Raw genomic sequence first — 15,543 nt, forward strand, 5'->3', positions numbered from 1 at the left:
CAGATTTGGACCATAAATGGAAGACCGGAAAGCCGCCACTTCTACGACTGAAGTTGTAAGGAAATCTAATTTGAATCCCAGAACTAAAAGTTATGACAACATTCAGTGGGTCCAAAAAAAATTCCTTACTAAAATAATTATATTTTATTTTAGTAAGGAAATTTCGAAATTTCAGTCTTCCAACAGAAATTGAGAATGTGTTAGTATATCAGTCTGCTTAAAAAAATAACATAAAGGAAATAATTCGACTGTGCGGCTTTATTCCAAACATCTACACTGAATCATAACAACATGACAGAATTGTATGCATTTAATATATAATTAATTTACAATTGGCTAAAAAAAAAATCAAGAAAGAAAAACTGAGATTGTTTATTTTGTCTTGACCATTCGCCACTACCTGTCAATTTTGTTTAAAATCAAAAAGACTCCTTGAATATTAAATAGCATCAGAAAAAGCACGATTTTTGATAACTATAAATTCATTATCCTGAACAAAGGTTACACAATAAAATTGATTTTGTTTTAAATAATCCCTAAACTTCGTAGCAGAGGCTACAACATAATCGAAATCCTTTTTTTTTAATGACATACGATACATGAGACAGGAGCTGATATACAATACAGCAAGTACAGAGAATCACGCTCCAAACTTCGATGGCATGCAAATGTCATTTACCACAATAGAAAAACAAAAAAACAATCTTTCACTCTTACCTTCACAAATATATAAAACAATTCATACAAACAAAAACAAAATGTAGTCGACAGATCCATGGAGATAATTACACACTTCAATCACTGACACTAGCGCAAAACTGAAGTTCTTTACATCAAAATTACTGCTACTATACATCTTAGTGACAGCATCTATATACTATATACAATCGGACTTATCCCCATAATACTTCTTAGAGACAGTTGTACAATATCCTTGGGGGAATTATCACTCCAAAATACTGTATTCCACAGGTTAGCTAAATAATACACTGGGTCAAATATCAAACGTGTGTACCCCCACTTTTGAGTCACAGCTTTGTCCACAAGGCTCTCTTCTTAGTCCTCACTGTTAAAATAAAAGATAAGCTTCCAACCACCTTAAAATACGCATTTGTCTATCATAGCGCATGCGCTTTGTTTCACAAGGAAAGGAGGAGGAGAAGGAGGGTAGTTATTGCATAAAATAGTCTGGATGATCACTGTCCGTCTCAAACCTCTTAGCCTCTTCTTGCATTGATTCTTTAATTTTCAAAATGGCCGCCGACTCGGTCTGGTCCTACATGAACAAGAGTTGTTTCAGTTTTTGAAATAAACGGTTATACAAGTAGAAAAAAAGGACAGAAATTAAAAGAGAATTGCAGATGTTTTGCTGCCAATTCCGTCTGGTATTTTGCCAAGAGAGCTTATCTATCCGTGCGAGGGGAAATTTATTCATTTGAACTGAGAGGGAGCATATGCTCCTAAAGAGATCTTGCAATGCAAGAGCTCCCGAATAAACTCAGAAACGCTATTTGGAAACGGAAAAAAAATGATCCATCATCCCAAAACATTTGTACGGAAGGATTTCAAACTGGAGAGCCCTCTAGAACAATCTTAATAGTAAACATACTTTTGAAGAAAAAGAAATCCAACTACTGTTCCACGAACAAGGGCACATTGCTCTAATAAGGACAGTACATCGTCCAAAATCCAAAAACCCAATTTCGACGTGTGTACATGGCTATTACCCTTGTAGTTTCGATTAATGAAGTCCAAATTGCCACCTTTGCTCTTGATCTTGTGTTTTAATGCTGCAGATAAATCATCAAAAACCGAAATTATCGACTTCTAAATGGATAAAAACAACCAAATCATTCCCATGTCAAAAACCTTTTCCACTAATAACAACTGTAGATACATTGCCCTAATAATGGCATAACATCGTGAAAAATCTGAAGATCCAATTTGACTTCAGTGCATAGCTATACTGACTATACTGTTTCGACATAACTAAACTGTTTCGACTGATAAAGTTTGAGAGACCATTTTTAATGTTGATATCACGTTTCGATCCGTGGATCAATCATCGAAAACCAAAGATATCGATCTTTAAACTGATAAGAGCAACCAAGTCATTTCGAGATGAGACGAGCAATTTGGAAATAAAACATATTGAAAGCCCAAAAATTCTATGAAGAAATCCCGCAGTTCAGCGGATACATTGCAGAAATCCGAATTTTTGAAGAACAGATTACCGCATATCAATAACTAAATCTAGGATGTCAATGACTTAAAATGTAGCACCTTGCGATCTTTGGCTAGATAACCAGGGCAGACAGGCTTCGAGGTTTGAATGGACCGAATAATCTCTACAGACACCAAGGCTATAACCAGCTTCTTTCTTGCAAATATTAAAATAAAGTCCCAATGACAATGCAATCTTCATACTTAGGTGCGAAATTACCAGTATTTTGCGAAGATATTTCCCAGGCGCTACAAGTTTTTGAGTGATTAAAGCTATTTTTCCACTTTTATTACACAGGTTATGGAATATTTCCCTATGGGAATTACTTATCGCGAATGGAGAAAAAAAAGAATTAAATTAAAGAAAATTCGAATTTGAAAATGTTAATTTTGAAAAATTTCCAAAATATAAAAAAAAATTCACACAAAAATATACGCAAGCTGAGAACCTATCACATGGAATGGCGCGATAAGTACGAATTTTACACCCACTCAATGGGTACTTTCATAGAATTTACTGACCGCACAGCTGATCAGAGACATTAAGTCTTTTTAAAGGCCTTTAGGCTAAAATTATACTTTTCTGAAACAAAATTCCCATAAACGTGACTCCCCCCTCCCCCTTCAACTGGGTATAGCCTTGGTTAGAAAGTAAGAGCAGGGTAATCTAAAGAAAAGCATGCAAAAAAAGCAACAAAATGAATTTATTATAATATCATTGTTATTCCGTCCCATCACCACGTTTGGCAGCAAAACTCTGTATAATAGCAGCAGGTTAGTTTCAATTTAAACAAAAATATACACAGAATAAAGAGAGTAGTCCAAATCTTTCATTGAAAAAAGACGATGAATAAACAAAACGGAAATATCTACAAATAGAAATCCTTCAAAGCTTCAGAATATTATTTAGTAGACAAAAAAAAAAAAAAAAAAAAAAAAAAAAAAAAAAAAAAAAAAAAAAAAAAAAAAAAAAAAAAAAAAAAAAAAAAAAAAAAAAAATCACTCTTTGAGGACTAAACGCATTGTGAATATTTCTAAGGGATTAGCAAATCCAAATTACATGAAGTCATGACAGTGCCCAGGAAAGGAAGGCAAGGAAGGAGATAAAATTTCGAGAAAATACCTCTCGTAGTTTTTAGCAATTTCAGGAAATAGTTCAGTTCAAAAAGTGGAGAACTTAAGTATGAGAAAAAAAAAGAAAAAATAAATATTTGAAAGCACACAGACTGTGAAAATTGTAGGGAAGTTAACTAACGCATTTATAGCAGGTATTGACTTTAATTTGAAGGTTATTGATTTGAAACATTTGATTTCAATAGTTTATAAATATGTCTTTTTAAAGGGCAGCAATAAGGAATGATAGTTTAATGCACAGGATCAGAGTTCATCAGGGTCAATTCCGCATAAATTTGGGCCTGTTTTTACCTAGATTGGGGTGTTATTGATTATGAACAATCAGTTTTTAGACTCGCTCAAATATATTTTATAGTTGTCATCCTAAATCATTGAAAATCGACCATTTGGGAAAGTGGATAATCTTGAATAGTTAGTAAAGGGAAATACCCAGGGAGAGGGCCTCGTAATTCTTTTTTTAATATCTGGGCACTTGTTCAAATTATCAGACAGAACATTTTTTTATTATTACACTCCTGCCCCCTAATTTTCTTGTTACCCCCCCCCCCCTTTAAGAAAAAAAACTTGCGCCCGTACCTGAGCTAGTATTAAACATTCTACCTTTATGATACAAAATATAAATGAAGAGTAAATTATATGTTTGTGGTTTTCAAGAATGAAATGCTCACTGACAATATTATTTATAAGTTAAAAGAAAGAAGGTTAAACAAAAACTTTTAGAACAATTTGGAATAGCTTTTATATCAAAATATGCGAAACAAAATTTTCTTGCAACCAGAAGTTTTTTCGACAAAAAAAAAAGAAAACTTAGGGCAGCCATAACTTTTTTTTTGGAGAGGGGGGGGGGTATTTGGCTATGGCATTTGTTTTCATCTTACTTTTCATTTTACTACCGTCAACTTTTTCTTTTTTTACCCAAAAAGGGCTAACTAAGCTGAAGAAAAACCAAGACCAGGAGTGGTAAAAGTTTAAGAATATTAATTCAATAGCTGGGACTTGTTCTTTGTGTATCTGAATAAAATACAGCAATCGGACTTCATTAGAATTGCGATCATATCCAGGGACTAAGGCAAAAGGAAACATTGTCAAAAGTCACAGGAGCTAATCCTTTCATCAAAATTTGACATTTTCCCATCAAAGTTTACCGAAGTTATGAAACTCTAGGGGTGTTTATAGTTTAACCAAATAAAGTACAAATATAAAGGAATAATCCCCAATCAAAAGAAAACATGCAGGAAATAAGTTCTTTTGTGCATTTTCGGTACAAGGGAGAAATTAAATCGTGTATTTGGCTTGTTCACACATTTGTGGAATTAAATCGAGAATTAAAAAAAGATAAGAATTTTGATACACTGTTGATGCATAAAGAAGCGAATTGAACGTTTCAGGCATTGGGTCTTTTTTACAGAAAAAAAGTGTCACTCAATCTTGCTGCGGCAGGGATCGAACCTCGGACCCCATATTGCCAAGCAGAGCTTTGATCAACTGTGCTACAATAAGGCGAAGTCGAGTATTGGTTATAATCGAAATGCAAAGAAAGTTCTAGGGGTACATCCGCAGATAAATTCAGCGTTTTTTTCCTTTTCCTTTTTTATTTTGCTAATATACAAGCATGAGAAGCAAATTATTAAAATAGCAGCTAACAAATGAAGCTAAGGTAACAAAGTTTGTAATTAGCAACTGAGTTTGAATATTAGTTCCTATTAATAGTAACAGACAAATTTCAAATATCAAAGATGATGTAATATCACATCCTATTTTGAATAAAGTTAAATTGTATACAAAATTTCATACTTCGAGAATATTTGTAAAAAAAAGAAGAGACAAGAAAGAATGCAAAGAAAAACTTAGATATGCACAAAAACAGACAAAATAGAAAACGAACTAAAATATAACATAATAAAATTTCCAAGTTTCTTTTGTAAAAAGACAGGTTCAGTTTTGAATTTCCATGTATAAAATTTGTCTGATCAGTTCACGGTATATCCTTGTACTTTCTGCTGTTTACAGGAGGAAGGATCACAAGCACGTCCTGCCATCTAATTTATCAGGGACGGAATCTTGCTGAGCCGTTACGCCAGGTCTCTTTCAAATTCGCATAGATGGCTACGGCGTGTTTTTTATTTTAAGAATTGAAAAACCCGGCGCCGATACTCACATTTTCTCCAGGGCCACCGAAGCCCCCTAGCGAATAATCACTGAGAGATCCACCACCACCAGCGTCTTCACGGGGCGTGCCTGGCGTACCGTTAGCGGGAGACTGTTTCATACCATCCATTCCGTCGTTTCCATTCATTACCGAGTTGAGGCCAGACGGCCCCATTGGACCGCTCATTGGATTTCCATCAGGCCCACTGTTTATTGGGAATTCCTACAAAAAGAAAGATTTTATATTTATTCGTGGCTGACAATCGACAACCTGCCAGGGTCCAAGTTCTCAATTTCGGGTAAATCTCCATTTTTATTATATCGACACAAGCAATATGATTTTCACTTGATTTCTCCTATGACCTTAACTAATAAAAATATCTTCCTACATTGAATGATGGTTTCAGTTTTATCCCCAAGTATACGTACTCTGTCTTCTTGACAACAACCACAGCAAGATTTTTCAGGAAACAAAAACCTTTGTGCATTTTGGAACATTTCCGTAATCTTAGGATATGTTCTGGTCCCGTAAAAAGTTGTGACTCGCTGTGCAGGGTTTTTCAGAAATAAATCATGGAAGCCTGTTTGTTTGACTTATTTTTTGTGCACGGATCGAACAATAAATTTCAATTGCTTTGTTTTATATATTAATAATTTTACTTTTCAGCACCAAAGAATTAAATTAAACATTAATTTCATCAATTCCGCTCCTAGATCAAATGTAAAAGCAGAAATTTCGGAAAATGCTTCAAACGACTTTTTCTTCAACTTTTTATATGTTTCATCAAGCTTGTCAAACTCATAGAACACTCAAAAACTAACGGTGCTTTCACAGTGCCCCGTAGAACCTATCACACCAGCACAACTTGCGGTACGTGATCGTACAGGTACGATACATGATCGCCAAGTAGGACAACTAGTAACAACCAATTTTAATTTGTTTATTTTAAATGTTTCAAAAAGCTTATCGAACTAAAAGAACGCTACACAGCTAATGGTGCTTTCATATTAGGGGCCATATCCAGGATTTTTGTTCGGAGATAGGGGGAGGGGTACAAAAAAATATAATTGCGTTTTTATTCTTTTTATTACGTTTTTACGATTAAGACAAACATATCGGGGGCAGGAGGAGGGAGAGGGTCTCGGTTCCCAATAGACTATAGGCCTACATAGAATTTTGGTACAGAAGCTCATGTTACGATATCGGAAAGTCAACATAGTAGCAACAAAGTGGTATTTCTGGGTGAGCAGTTATTCAACTTGAAAAAAAATTAACAAACTTTTCATAGAAAGCCTTTCACTCTTAATCAGATCATGAACATCCCATCTTCATTACATATTTTAATTTTTGAACACTTCCCTTATGATGATTATAATGATTTTAGACAAAAATATGCTTTTTTTTGGGGGGGGGGGGAATTTTACGTTAGTCTAGTTTGACTTAAAAGTGTGAGATGTTATACTGAATCTAGCGTAACTTAACCATTTACCATAAAAAATTACGTACACAGTATTAAAGCAGCTTATGTGGGTTACATTGTAGCCAAAAAGTAAGCTTTCAATAGGTGGTTATGGTGCGTACTGTTATAGTAAGCTTTAGAGCTACTGAAGCTTCAGAACTACCATTCCTTTTACTCGTATAAATTAGTATACCATTAATGTACCCATAACAAATGTACCCACAATTAACAATTAACAATAATAACGGACAATTAACAATAACAACGGAGCTCTGATTAGTTTTAATATACAACTTGCCCTCTGATCCCTTATTAAAATGTACAAAATTTAGAAATAATCTTGTTTTTGGATTTGAACTCTCAGAAAGTCTTCAAAAGGGTTGCAGATAAAAATACAACTAATGGTTTTATAAATTGAACAAGTATACACTGCTATACCCAATAATTTAGTATTTTAGGATAAAGGTGCCTTTTTTTTTCTAGGTATATAACCCAATTTTTGGGAGAAGTTTCTAACCATTTCCTTAGACAGTGCATTATCAATAAATGATTTATAGATGAACAATATAGTAGAACATAAGTATCCATTTAAAATAACAGAGATGGTAATAATGACATTCTGTCTCCTCTAGGAGTCACATCCAATTGTGACACGAGACACAAATAACACATTTAATAACCCCTTCAAAGCATAAATATAGGAAATGTTAATAAAATAAAATTTAGAACTGGGTCAACCCTGGCTGAGTCTACATTTATATATTGTAAATTAGTACATTTTATCTTTAATAAAAAACCTTTAATAGAATGAAGTAGATTTAAAACAGAAAAAAAATCCACCAAGAATAAAGAATTATGAATAAACTGAAAGGGGTAATACTTACCCCTGGCATAGGACCTCCTGGCACTGATTTCATCATTCCGTACATTCCTTCTCCCCCTGATCCAGATGAGTCTTGTTGTGGACTTTGCATTATCGGAGTTCCTGGGCCTGGAGGCCCACCAGATACAGGCGGTCCCTATAAAATCATTGCATTTAATCTTATGTCATTTCTAACATTACATCTAGATTTGAATACACCAAGCATTTCATATACATCACTGACTATGCACTGCACTTTAAATGCATTTGTAACTGCGCCAAGTACTTCATATTTTGAAACTTTATCATTACTGACACGAACGATAATTCTTTCTTTGATGAAACTATCGATGGTTAGATAATATACCTACGCATTGCAGGATATAAGGAAAGTACTGTTGTTTTTTTTAGTAAAGTTGGGTTAAACGAGTGGTTTGTTTCAGTAATAGAATCTAAGATTATTCGATAATAAAAAGATAGAAAAATAAACACTAATTGGAAATAAAATATAAGGAAAGCTTTTTGAGGGGGAGTTGAATGTTTTTTTTTTTTTTTTTTTTTTTTATACTTCTTTCAGCCATGATTCACGTGGCTTTAAAGCATCCGTCTATCTATACCGCGAACCTTACAATTACACAGCTGGTAACTGTGTAATTATCCCATACTATATACAAGAATTTTCCCGAGACACCTTTGAATCTCTGAAGAATTCATACTACAAGCAACTCACCCCTAAGCCCCTATTTTGAATCAGCTTAGCTGTACTAGGACAGTTTTAGAAGCCCCTACAAAAAGTGACCATTCATATTTGTGAATTAGTCTAATATATGACTTCTACAGAGGGATACTCAATCTAAGGGGTAACAGATTCTGAGAATAAACTATTAAACCCAGATTTCTCGTCCAGGAAGATCGGAGTCGATCAATATTTGCACCCAAGCGAGATGTAAGGAGCAATAAATTCCAAAAAGACAGGAGTTGTTTTTTTTGTAGCCCCTACTATATTCAAGCTCTGGAGGCAGAGTTGCCAACCTAAGCACAAGCTATTAGGTCCAACTGAAGTGTTATCTGCATTACAAAGTTAAGAAAATTTAAATACTAGCCAAAATTGGACTTCTCCTGCCTTTCTATTTGATCGCCAAATTTTGATCAGAAAGTATGTGAAATACATGCTTCATTTTGATAATAAGCAAAAATTAACACTATCAATACTAAGTTTCAAAATCAAGAATAATTTTAATATAAATAAAATTTAACTAGCAAATATTTTATCTAGCTATTATACAAAGATAAAACTCGTGCATAAATGACAAAAATGTAGCCAATCCGATATTTACAATTTTGATCAAATCTAATTTTCCATAAACATAGTAGTTTCTTATATGTAAAAATTGAAAACTCAACAATAGCAAGGCAAGGTTCTTGACCAATAAAATGTGGGGATGAAGACAGATATATTCTATAAGCTACTACTGCCACTGACAAAGACTCAACAATAGCAAGGCAAGGTTCTTGACCAATAAAATGTGGGGATAAAGACAGAGATATTCTATAAACTACTACTGCCACTGACAAAACTCAAAAATAGCAAGGCAAGGTTCTTGACCAACAAAATGTGGGGATGAAGACAGATATATTCTATAAGCTACTACTGCCACTGACAAAGACTCAACAATAGCAAGGCAAGGTTCTTGACCAATAAAATGTGGGGATAAAGACAGAGATATTCTATAAACTACTACTACCACTGACAATTCTGTGCTGCATTAAGCTGTCGAATACCAATAAAGCAACACACAATCCCCCTCCATCCCACACAGTTCAAAGCTTCACTCTTTATTTCTTCCCAAGAAATTCCTACATTCTCCTTTCTTCCAACGCGTCTTCTTTTCTGACACTCTTATGATTCCAGGCGATCGATGAAACTAAATTAAGTTATAATTAAATTTATGAAAATAAACTAGTCTACATTTATACAACTTTTAGCGCCAGAAAAGACAAAAACAATTCCAAGAAATCTTCCCATACGTAGCCATCTATAACTGGTTAATATTTCTACGGGTAAAGATACCTGAAAAGTAAGGATATGTACTACTTTAAACATATATTTTTAAAAAAAATTTTCCATAACATCACATCTCCTTAGAATCTTTATAATGCTTCGAAGACACTGCAAAGACCAACCCTTTTCCACAATTAACTAAATTAAGATGTATTTTTGAAAGAAGAAAAAAAAAAATACGTAGTAGGAGACTGATTTTGAAGTTAGTTAAAGAAAATTTCTTTGACTGGCGTAAATCAAGGATGGTAAAATCTTTGGTATAGCAACCCCAGAAAAGTGTAGTTACCCACTACACAATTTGCACCAGAGTCTACAACTATTACTAACTTGTGAAATAATTGCCAAAAATCGCCTTCTGAACTGCGCTCAAGAGGAAGGTCAGCAGGCCAATGTAGGTTCAATCACACCTTGGGTCCTCTTTATCTATATTTATCTGCTGATCCTCCCTTTGAGGACAACTCGGTAACAGTTTTTGGCTAATAAATCAAAAATGAAAAAATATCAGAAATGTCAAATTGCAACCTTTAGGTTAAGAGATACGATAAATATGATCATGATTATGAAAAGTAATTATGAGAAAAATACATAATTTATAATTGTGTTGCGAGAGCAACACTTTGGTTTTGTCCCGTTTTTTTTTGTTGTTTTTTTTTTTTCCTATGCCGCCGATCTCAGCTTATTCCTGGAAACTGGTAAGGGTCTAACCTGTGCGGTTTTTACGGAAAGTGTGGACCTCAGGCCGGATTGATGAATATGACATTACATTTTGGAAAGCTCCGTAGAACTCTTGCCTGGGGCCAAAAAGGATGGTTTTGGCTTGTCCTCGAGCCAGAGCCTATGGTGTGCGAAGTGAAGTGGAGTTATATAGCCTATGTCAGAGAGGAGTATCTGAAGTTGTGCAGCCAAGCTTTCGTTTCATCAAACCATGTTTCTGCTTTCGAGTGGAAAGCTCCGTTCTAGCAGGCAAGCAGGCAGGCACCAGTTTCAAATTGAAGATGGACTAAAATCTATAAGTGTTAAATATATGCGGTAGTTCCCCGGCCCCACAGCCAATATATCTTCTTTGAGTGATAAATAGAAAAATTTAATGAAACAAAAAAATGCGATTTTCCCACGGGTCCGAAAGTGCTGTCATCTATTGTTTCTAGCCATTTCTGTTCGTGATTTCAGCTGACTTTACCATTCTTTTTTTTTCTACTTGGGATTGCAATAGAGAAATGGTATCAGATATACCTCTTAAACTTTAAAAGTTCTCTCATTGCTAAAGAAATTAGAGCTTATCCTTTGCTCCTTTCTAAGTGGTGGTGTTAGAAAGTTGGCCTCCGGCAAAAAAGTCAACTTTTGAACTAAGACAGATAGAATTTTTTTTTCAATGACAATCGATAGACCTTGATGAGCTGATCAAAGTATATGTCACCCATTTTTTGTTACAAAATTCCTTCATGACATACACCAGTTTGAAAGTTTCAAGGGGTTGACAACTTCAGTGGTAAGGTACACACTTGAACCAAAAATAGGCCGATACCAATTGTGAGATATGTAGGGGACCTCCAAGCAACAGTCGATTATTAGCTTATAATCATCTTTGGCAATGAGGGGTTTGCAATTTTTGCTGATTGGTGTACCTATTATCTGTTTCTGGTGTAATTGATGGTAAGAACAACTTGGTTCCCGATTGTAAGACATGTAGGGGAGTTGTAAGTAATAATCGGCTGTTAGGCTACAATGACTTCAGCGACAAGGGGTTTGCAACTTTTGCTAGTTGGTGTACCCATTATTTGTTTCCGGTGAACTTGGATGTATATCACGGGAGAGGGACTTGTAAGTAAGAATCGGTTGCTAGAGGAGGTTCATCAGAGGCTAAAAATTTGTGCAAATTGGTGCACATCTATGGTATTTGATCCTGAAAAGTCACGAATAGCTTTATAATACCAACTAGATTATATAAGATAATGTTCCAAGTTTCCATCGGTCACGATGTCTACGGTTGAAAAGGATAAAGTTCAACTGGCTGCAAACTCAATTTAGTCCCTTCTTCCGATATTCTTTTGCTGTTGTTTTTTCAACGCTGAAGAACTTGATCATGTGATTACTGATTGTGTTCTGCTTTGAATATGCCGTTTTGAATGCTTTGATAGTTTTGACAACTTCAGAATTTAACCGATAGCGAAGAAACAAAACCAAAGTGTTGCTCTCGCAACACTTTTATCGGCGAAGCCGGACAAAGGTTGCCGCAACACTTCACGTTGCCCAGGCAACGTAGGTCTAGTTAAAATTGTGAGAAATAAAAATAATTCTATGGAATTCGAAGCTTGGACTTAACATTTTTTTAAGACAAATACACAGTAAAATTAACTATCTTCAACATCTTAAAAAGAAAACTCATCGCACCAACCTAGGTTGCTCCTAGAACCTCTAGATGGTATTCAAGGTAGAACACAGGTATTTTACTCTCATTAGGGCGAGAAAGAATACAATTTCCGATTTCAAAATTCATAACTGACATTTCAACTGCAAATAATACATTTTTTGGCGAAAACACCGATGCTTCTGTTTTTACGTTTATTCTTACATGCTCTAAATGTCAAGAATAGAATAGAAGGGGTTCCTAAATAGCATTATCAAGTAACTAATACTTGTTATAGATTTTAAAGTTCCTCTTTTTGCATTTAAAACGTTATTTTTTTATGCATTCAAACACTACAAATTATAAAATTATTATTTCTAAGACATTACAAACACAGCCAACAAGTGACTAAGTAGTTACACTCAGATGACATTGATGAGAAGTGCCGTTACCGTCTTATGCGCAAGCCCAAGTGGAATCATCCAACCAGGGACGAGCAGATAAAGACCCCCCCCCCCCCATGGACAGATATCTGTTGAATGTTGCGACTTTAAGTCAATCTTGTTTTAAAAGCTTTTTTTACACACGGTATTAAATGCTCAATTTCAAATTCTTATATTCCGTGACAAAACAGAGATGTTCCTTGAGATGAAGCACTTAGTTATGGCTTCACTACTAAGATTTCATGAATGACGGAGATAGTAGGAAAATTAAATACACTAAATTTTAAACATCAGACCAATTAATTAATAGACATCTGAGACCAAGAGACCAAGAATTTGAAACATCAGACATAGTAATATGATTATATATTATCTTGTTCACACATCAAATGCATCTGCATATTATGACATTTCAAACAAAACCCTTATTCACCAGGAAAGCATGTGAAAACAAGGCATTATCACTTCCCTTGTTGAAAGTAAAACTATTCCATCCATTGACATAGTTGATCCATTGACATTAGTAGAAGACAAAGTTAAATGCCTAGGTTGGAGATTTTCACAGGAAGTTACAAGACACCAATAAGTTAGAGCTAGTATTATTTTTTGTTTAGATTTTAAAAGATTTCACCTTTTTAGAAAATAAGTTGATTCAGTCCCAGAAAATATACTGTCCGAGTTGCTTACTTGACCTCCAATTAAATTATAACTTAAAAGTTTTTATCGAGTTTTTTCGGCTGGAGTCATATGAATCAGTGCCGGAAGCAACATTTCTATACTTACAATTGTAAAAGTAGTATCCCTATTTTGGCCCAAACATAATTGTGAGCAAGCGTTTTCATACTTGAAAACAAACAAGTTTAAAAACAGGTCACTGTTGACTAACTACAAGTTGAATGCAGTTAGGAGAAATACAACCTAACATGTTAACACAGTTCAAAAATAGTGTCCTAAAGTGTCAAAAGAGATTTTTCAAGTATAATTTTAATATGTGGTCAGACCTGTGTAACAAATTGAATATATTATATGTATGTAAATAGTGTAAATTGTAGTCAAATATATATGCCTCCCCAGCTATTAGATGCATTCCTTCATAGGAGATCTGAGTGTAGCTATAAAAACCGGAATCTATAATTACGAAAAAAAAAACTAAATACATATGTAGTATATTGGGTTCTGAAATTTGTAATTTAGTGGTAAACTTTTAGCAAAAAAATAGCTGACAATATTTTCAATGAAATGTTAATTGCCGAATACTACAGCTTCTTGAAATATCTTTTTGAACTTGCAAGTACAATTACAGATTTGATCAGACCGATTAATGAAAAATGGTATATTTTACTGACAATTTTTATTTTTTTTGAAACTTGAAACAAAAAAAGTATCTGAAGTAATGACCTCGTAAGTAATTAAACTAGAAAAAGTATGCACCATTAATGTCCTCATTCATAGGCTGGTTATCTAAAGAAAAAGGCTTAATGAGATTTTTGCAAAGCAGTATTGTCACTTCTTCATCCCAGTAAACACCTTAACACTAACAAGAGATTTGACTGTACTTGGGCAGAATTCAATCTATATTACCTACTTATTTCAGAATAAACTTACTGTTGAAGAATTAGGTTGCCACTGCGGCCTTGGACCACCAGGTCCCATTCCTATTGGCATTGGTCCTCCGGGCCCCATTCCCGGTCCTAAGCCTCCAGGCATTCCTGGGCCAGGACCACGCATGCCAGGACCGTAAGGTACAGGCCCCATCATCCCAGGACCTCGAGGACCTCCAAGCCTCGGCCCTAATACACCCATTGGGGGTCCTAAAAAAAACATGAACATTATAAAGTGCGTTAGAAAAGACTTTTAGAAAAATAAAATCAATGATAGGCTAGTACGAGAAAAAAAAAGCGTCTACATTTACATCAAAATTACTTCTTTTCAAAAAAAGAAAACGAAAAACAGCTTACAAGAAAGATGAAACCTCAATTTGTGTACTGTTACGATCGAAAATCTTTGGCAGATATTCGAAAGATGTTTCTTCTAACATCACAATCCATAAACTTCGCAATTAGGCTCATTAAACCAAAAGAATTCAGAACAAATTCATGAAATGTGAATTTGAAAACTCTCTCGATTTTATCTTATTTGGGAGTTTACAAGATTAATGCCATCTCAATATTGGTCTTCTGTTTTCATTTAACCATTCTAAATACTGAGCTGTCACGACCTATGATTGTCATAAAACTCTCCCGCTCAATAGAAGGACTTGAGTTCAAGATATGCTGTGGCAGCAATGTGGAGTACAAGCAAATATCTTTCTTTCGCCCGACGTGTACCAGTGAATTGAACTCTGCTTGGCATTACGAGATCCAGGGTTCGATCCCAGTTGCCACAAAGTTGGACGACGGGCTTGCTACCTGTCCTGAAAAAAGACCCGGCAACTGAAACGTCGAGGGCAGTCGACGCGGAGTTCTCTTTCTTTTTTAAAGAAAAATAGCTTAAACAACCAACTCCATGCAAAGACGGTGAATTAGCATAAATTCGTTATCTAAATTATAAGTAATGAATTTATCCAGGATAACCAACAAAGATGCAACAAGTGCCTATCTTGCAAAACGCGAGCTAGCAGTCTCTATCTTTTTAGTTTAGATAAACGCAGTTCAATTTCCCAAAACTGAAACATCTTTCAAAAACTTGCAAAACTAATTGGTGCACACAACAACACAAACTAAAGAAGAAACGAGAACGTGTTTTGGGGACAGATTAACTTCTCTTGAGCATTAGTCAGATAGATTTTAGGTAATTATTCTGAATGCTGAAGACTTTCTACAAGTTTAGAACCGATTATATCATTCAATATTCATAAATTATGA

The 15,543-nt window shown here is 34.7% G+C and overlaps 1 protein-coding gene across 2 annotated transcripts in view; it reads right to left on the minus strand.

Annotated features, from left to right (window-relative positions):
- Positions 1-243: 243 nt before the first annotated feature.
- The window catches only part of LOC136026474 (single-stranded DNA-binding protein 3-like), a 53,569-nt gene continuing 38,269 nt past the window's right edge, over positions 244-15,543 (minus strand). For both annotated transcript variants that reach the window (XM_065703096.1, XM_065703091.1), the window contains 4 exons: positions 14,285-14,490; positions 7,850-7,984; positions 5,516-5,728; positions 244-1,276 (listed from right to left, as the gene is read on the minus strand). In XM_065703096.1, coding sequence (XP_065559168.1) covers positions 1,172-1,276; positions 5,516-5,728; positions 7,850-7,984; positions 14,285-14,490 — 659 coding nt within the window. In that variant the 3' untranslated portion in view covers positions 244-1,171. The remainder of the gene's footprint in view (positions 1,277-5,515; positions 5,729-7,849; positions 7,985-14,284; positions 14,491-15,543) is intronic.

Source organism: Artemia franciscana, chromosome 1, assembly GCF_032884065.1.
Source record: "Artemia franciscana chromosome 1, ASM3288406v1, whole genome shotgun sequence".
NCBI lineage: Eukaryota > Metazoa > Arthropoda > Branchiopoda > Anostraca > Artemiidae > Artemia > Artemia franciscana.